This window comes from Gossypium arboreum, chromosome 13 (genome assembly GCF_025698485.1).
Source record: "Gossypium arboreum isolate Shixiya-1 chromosome 13, ASM2569848v2, whole genome shotgun sequence".
NCBI lineage: Eukaryota > Viridiplantae > Streptophyta > Magnoliopsida > Malvales > Malvaceae > Gossypium > Gossypium arboreum.
The window spans coordinates 6,332,409-6,338,910 of record NC_069082.1 but is presented as its reverse complement, the minus strand read 5'-3'; the positions used below and the strand labels follow the sequence as shown (position 1 = coordinate 6,338,910).

The following is a 6,502-nucleotide window of genomic DNA, read 5'->3' as shown; positions in this document are numbered from 1 at the left end:
CACCAATGTTAGTAATCGCCATACCCCCATGGGATACCATAGATTCACCATAGTGTTGCCTATGGATTGAAAATATATAAAACTTATAGTTAAGAAATTACCTACTAGACAAAACTCAGTGTTTGAAACCACTTCATTTCCCTCCAACGTGATCTGCCATGCTTCCTCCAATGGATAACCATGTTATCTTGTTCTCCGTTATAGAACTAAATGAAAACCTGTAGAAATATATGAGATAATGGAAGAAAATCCAAAAAAAAATTACAAGAAGAAGAAAAAACAAAGAAAATATAGGCTATAAAAACAAACGGAAAACGTGCTATAAAAGTAGACAGAATAAAAAAATAAATTCTTTTTATATTGTAATAAGTTTAAAAAATATTTCATTTATAATTATATTATTTGTGTTTTTAATTATAAATAATGATTTTTTCTAAAATAGATTTATGTAATTATTTTATTTAAAATAATGTGCCAATAATATATTTCTAACATTTTATTATTTTTAGCCCGTTATTAATAAAGTCATTATTTGATATAAATGTAATTATAGTAGTTTTCAATTATTTCTTACGTTTATAAAGGTTTAACAATTTAAAATTTTATTAAAATAATTTTAATTTTATACTAATATATTCTATAATAATTTTCATTTTATTCTCACTAAGTATTATAGTATTAAATCTCACCCAATATAATAATTAATCTCATTTTTAATCTTAGGTACATATTATTTTATTCTTAAATTAAAATGGTGTATAGGAAGCAGTACAAGACAGCATCACAGCACCATGTCTATCGGAGTAAACTGCAGTCATTGTTTTCCACGTCATCGACCCAATTCTCCAACTCTTATGTCTTCTTCATCATCCCTTTCCTCTATTATTGTTTGCAGTAAGGTCCCAGTCGGAGTCAGTCAACATCTTCAATTTCTCTCGCAACACCCATCTGGTTACTTCTTAGATCCCTCAAGACCTATCAACTTCCCACCTTTTTGATGTTTTCTAGCTTGGTCCATACCTTTTTTTTTCCTTTTTCAGTTTTTTTATTTATTTAGATTAGCATCCAAAAGTCTTAAATTTTATGGGTTTTGTTTTGGGTTTTATCTTACTATGTTTCTTGTTTGATTCAGTATGTTTTTCTTTTTTTAAATTTGTTCTATGGGTTTTGCCTGAAGGTGCAGATTTGGTGACTTTTTGAAGAAAAATAAAGTGGGTTTGTTGGAAATCTGTGGTTTTTCTCTGAAAGACACCAGCTTGAATTACTTTTAGTGCTTTTTAGCTTCTGGGTTAGTTGATTCTGGGGCAAATTCCTTTGCCTTTTGAATTCTCTAGTTGTCACTGAACTTATTACAAGATGGGATCTCTAGTTTTTTCAAGTATTTTGGATCTCTTTTTATGATATTCATGAATTAAGCAAACCTTAGAAATTGGAGGTTTTTTGACAAAATATAATTATAAATACATATTAAGGTGTCAATACGACACCTAAAAGCTAGATTTGACTTGGTGTTTTCAAACTTGGTTATTGTAAAATGTTAATTACAGATTCAGTTGAGCTCCCCCAATATAATGGTATCAGTAGTCGCCATGTTAGTTCCTGTTTCCATGGTGCATTACATAGGTTTCTGCCATACACCATACATCGTTGTTGAGCTAGTTCTGCTTTTAAACTTGCATTTCATTTTTGCTATTTGTAACTGAATGTATTGATCTGTTGACATAATTATACTTTGCTTATATGCAGTTTCGGAATCCTTGTTGATTCCTGTTGTCTTTGATTACGTTGGTTACTGCTTACGCCATGCATCATTCTTGAGTTAGCTTTGCTTTTGAACTTGCATGTATTTTTGCTGTTGTACACGAATATTTTGATCTGATGAAGTAATTATACTATTGACCGTATGCAGTTCTGAAATCCTTGTTCTAATTGAACTTCTTTAAGGTATTTAATTTCCTTAGACAATCTTTTTCCGTCATACATTCGATTTATAGCTTACATATTGGTTGCAGATATGGATACCAGTGCTGGCCCGAGCTTGTTCCCTTTGCACCGCTGCAAAACTCTTCACTTGGTTGGTATTGAATTTATTTTTCCTTTTAATGCAGTACATCCACTGCAGATTTGAAGCTGCTATATATTTGGTTTGAAGGATATTCAAGATTGCCTTCTTTCTTGGCTTTTGCTCGCAAAACAAGGCAATGTGGTCTTATAAAACAATACATCCAGGTGAGGCATGCTCAGGGGATCCACAATGTAGATGGAGATAAGAACTATAAAGCATACATGTCTCCAGAATATTTTGATGCACACATTACCCCTCTTGGCTGGCAACAGGTGAGTAGCAGTCATTGTGTTGTAATATATATCCCTGGGCGCATTTTGAATCTATTTTCATTCAAGTCATGTTCTTATTTGCAATCCAAAGCATACTTATGAGAGGAATATTATATGAAGCCTTATTTTTGGTAATTCTGCAGGTGGATAATTTGCGTAAGCATGTCCATGAATGTGGCCTTGCTAAGAGGATTGATTTGGTTATTACATCCCCTTTGCTAAGGTAATGTTGCCAGGATTTTGTACTCCTTTTAAGAATCTTTCCTTGATATATGTCTTCTTATGCCATCGTATGCATGGAGTTCGGACCTATATGTATCGTGCAGGTTTCTAATTTGTTGAATTCTTCAATCTATGTTAGCTAAAGAGTGGGAAGCTTAGGGATCTAATAACCGCATTCTCCTCTTTGGAGAATTAAATCATGTTGCCTATGAAATTTTAACTTTCTGGGTCAATCCATTTATGATTGATAATTCATGCTCAATAGGTTTGTGGAACATTTCCTTACTAGAATATTGCTTTAAGGGAACTTTTGTTAATTGAAGCAGAATGTGACAGGAGTAATGCTAATGGAACCACTGAGTTTCATATTAAGTTTTAGATAGCGTTTGGTATGATGGAAAGTAGTCACTTCCCTGGAAATTTAATCTGTTGGAAACACTTTCCAATGTTTGGTATGTCAAATTTTATTTACTTTCCTTAAAATCTAACTTTTCCTTCAGAGTCACTTTCCCATAAACATGGCAATGTGATTTTCCTTATAAAATGTGAGAGAGTTACTTTCCCACGTAGATTGGAAAGTAAAAAAGATATTAAGAGAAAATTAACCCTATTTTATATTGGTTTAGGGTATTAGTCTATTAATAAATGTAAAAAAGAAAAAAGAAAGAGAAGTTTTTGTCTTCTTCCTTTGTCCTACTACTTGATTTTCTCTATTACTTCAACGGATTCTTCATAAGTGTTATATATAAATATTTTTTTAATTTATTCAAACAAGTTGTATATATACATGATTTTATTTGTGCATTATTATATTTAGAAAATATATGTAGGACAAATTTGAAACAATGTACATTATAAACTAAAAAATTAAAAATATCAATTAAAAATTTTATTAAATATTTAATCCAAATATTTGTTAAGTATAAAGTTTATTATAAAATTAAATACATGAATATTATATTTTATTTAATAAGGCTAAATTAAGAAATTAACATTACATTTTAGGAAAGTACTTATTAAACCAAACATAACAATATAACTTTCTTGGATTTTAATCAATACCTTTCAATGTATATCAAACGTTGCAAAGTAACTTTTCCGGCAATCACATTCCATTGGAATCATAATATGGGAAAGCATCAAAAGCTACCTTAGCGTTAATCTGTGTAAGCGTTGACACAAATTTTGATTCCAAATTCAATAGTAAACCTTTTCAACAAAGCTGGGATTATCACTATTAGTTCTTATGACTTGTTTATTTATTTATTCCAAGTCATTTGATCTTCAACAAAGCTGTTTCCTTATGGTTTGTAAAAGATGTTAGTCTGCTTTGAATAGGTAAAAGCTTAGTTTAGTAAAGCTCCATATTAATTTGGTGAAGATATTTTATTGTGTAGAATCATAATTTAACATTGATGTTCTTTGAAGTTAAATTTGGTTTATAAAAAACATGATTAAATCATCAGACATGTATTAATTGACAATGGTTGCTTTATGTTCTAGGACATTGCAAACAGCTGTTGGGGTATTTGGTGGTGATGGTTATACAGATAGGATGGATGTAGTGCCACTTATGGTGGCAAATGCAGGAAATAGTGGTCGTGCTGCAATTTCAAGTCTAAACTGCCCACCGATCGTTGCAGTAGAACTTTGCCGAGAACATTTGGTTAGTCTCATTTCACTTTTTTGCTGTAAAGGTTCCCTCTCAATGTATTGTTCACGGACAACCTTGAGATTGCTTGAATAATAGTAGTTAACCAGGAGGACCTATGCTAATCAGCTGCTTCGTTTTTCTTATTGTTCTATGACTGACACGTGTTTGACATATTTGGATATGGATATGGAGGGTGTGAATCATATGATCCACCTAATATATGGAAAAGCATAGGAGAAATAAATTAGATACCCATGTCAGATAGATACGGACATACCCCATATTTGACACTCATTCTGCTTCCAGATAACCTAGGCAAGGTTGTTAGCATCTATCAGTGCATTGTTCTTATCTTTTTTTCTTTTTCTTACGGTCAAGGGTTCTCACGATGTACTAGGTGTTTGATAGCTCAAGTTCAGATTTGTGATAGCACTTAGTGCAAATCAGTTCCAGGGTTCATTTTTTACTTTATATCTTTAGGCTTTGGTCTTTTAAAATTGGTTTCATTTCTGCAATATATTCAGGCTTAGTCTCTTCTCTTAATGTTTTCCTTTTTCCCTTTTGCAGGGAGTACATCCTTGCGATAAGAGGAGAAATATCAGTGACTATCAATTCCTTTTTCCTGCGGTTGATTTCTCACTGGCAAGTGATTTCGATCTCTAGGATGCCCCTGAAACGGGCTATTGTTTCAAATTTTGTTATCTGAACCAAATGTGTTAGATGCTTTGTCATTTCAAAGGTGTTGTTGAATGTCTTTTGAACCGCTATTCAGATAGAAAGTGACGAGGATACATGGTGGAAAGCTGATGTTAGGGAGACAAAAGAGGAAGTTGCAGCCAGGGGGCAGAAGTTCCTGAACTGGTGAATACCTTATTTGCTCTTCATTTACCATTTTGCTCCTTTAATGTTTAGATCGTTGCACATGAGTGTAAGAAGACCCTAACCGGATAGTACATGGAAACTACATCTTTGGCACTGTTTGAAATCATCTTAGATTTCTGAGTAGCATAACCAGAATTGATCCTCTGCCGGAAGGTAAGGTACAATATAGCTGCCGCATTATAACACAATTTCTTGCAACCTAAATTTCTGATATGGCTTTTTCGAGTACTGTCATCAAAAATCAATTTCAAAAGTCCTGCATCAAGGAAGTCTTTCTAATTGATCCCATTTTCTGTTGTTTTATTTGATTTACTCTTTTTGTGAAATTTACAACTTCTAATAAAGATAGCTCTTTAAAGTTCTTGATATCTTTTGACATGTCCTTTGAGGAGATAAATGGAAAGCTACAATGAAAGCATGTAGATGTTTAATTTGACTCAAGACATAGTAACGATTCTGAGGCTTCTTTATATTCACTTCACAGGTTGTGGACACGGAAAGAGAAGGAGATAGCCATTGTTACCCATAGTGGGTTCTTGTTTCATACATTAAGTGCACTTGGAAATGATTGTCATCCATTGGTGAAGAAAGAGATCTGCAAACAGTAAGTATGTTAGGTGCCTTCTACTATAGCTGGTCAATCCTGTGACTCTAGGGTTCGTTTTCCAAAGAGAACTCTGACTATTAGGTTGGTAATTTCTGTTGCACCCAATGCGTGCAGTTTCTGTTCATCAAATCTTTTCAAGTGGATGTCCCTGGCTGTTCTAGATGAACTTGATCGAAAACTGCCATATAATGCAACTTTTAATTATGTAATACACTTCACATCTGTAGCATATGTATGGCTCTGAAAGATTTAAAAAGGTTCATACTCTACCTGTATACTTGTTGCTGCATGTTGTCGTGCTTATTAGTTGCTTCTTAGGCCTCTCCTTTCGCTGTACGGCTACTAGCTTTTGAGCAGGCAAAGAACCTTCTTTTGCATCTAGTCACATTTGATGCATGAATTCCAGATAAACTACTTTTTATGCTTCTAGTGTTTTTGATTAATTCCAGTTATACTCGAAAACATTGTAAGGCAGTAAAAATTTCTTTATTGTAAGGTATTTTCGAACAAGAGTAGAGTGTTGATCCAGCCGAAAAGAAAGTGCATAATGATTTTTAGTGACTTAAAAGGAGAATGATAAGCAAACACCGTTAACTTAGTTTAAATACTTCCGTCAAATGACAATAACAAAGAGCCTTAAGTACAAATCTCATCAACTAGAATTAAGTGGAGGTGTTACGTTTCTCCAGAAGAAATAACTCTTTTACCTTGTACTTGCAGCTTTGCAAATTGCGAGCTTCGTTCCATGGTCATTGTTGATAGAAGGTAAGCTCATGTAAAACACAAACATGTTGCCAGTT

At 33.0% G+C, this 6,502-nt stretch overlaps 1 protein-coding gene across 7 annotated transcripts in view; it reads left to right on the top strand.

The window, feature by feature from the left end:
- The first annotated feature begins 736 nt into the window (after positions 1 to 736).
- The window catches only part of LOC108463848 (phosphoglycerate mutase-like protein 1), a 6,164-nt gene continuing 398 nt past the window's right edge, over positions 737 to 6,502 (top strand). Inside the window, exons 1-9 of one of the 7 annotated variants that reach the window (XR_008277589.1) lie at positions 737 to 894; positions 2,013 to 2,074; positions 2,153 to 2,337; positions 2,481 to 2,560; positions 4,063 to 4,225; positions 4,781 to 4,855; positions 4,986 to 5,074; positions 5,580 to 5,783; positions 6,423 to 6,467. Coding sequence is in view for 6 of the 7 variants with exons in the window: in XM_017763802.2 (XP_017619291.2) it covers positions 752 to 894; positions 2,013 to 2,074; positions 2,153 to 2,337; positions 2,481 to 2,560; positions 4,063 to 4,225; positions 4,781 to 4,855; positions 4,986 to 5,074; positions 5,580 to 5,699; positions 6,423 to 6,467 (962 nt within the window). In the remaining variant the exon portion in view is untranslated. Of the gene's footprint in view, positions 1,013 to 1,044; positions 1,289 to 2,012; positions 2,075 to 2,152; positions 2,338 to 2,480; positions 2,561 to 4,062; positions 4,226 to 4,780; positions 4,856 to 4,985; positions 5,075 to 5,579; positions 5,784 to 6,422; positions 6,468 to 6,502 lie in introns of those variants that run through there. The other 6 variants (XM_017763799.2, XM_053024705.1, XM_017763802.2 and 3 more) reach the window with 6 other exon arrangements.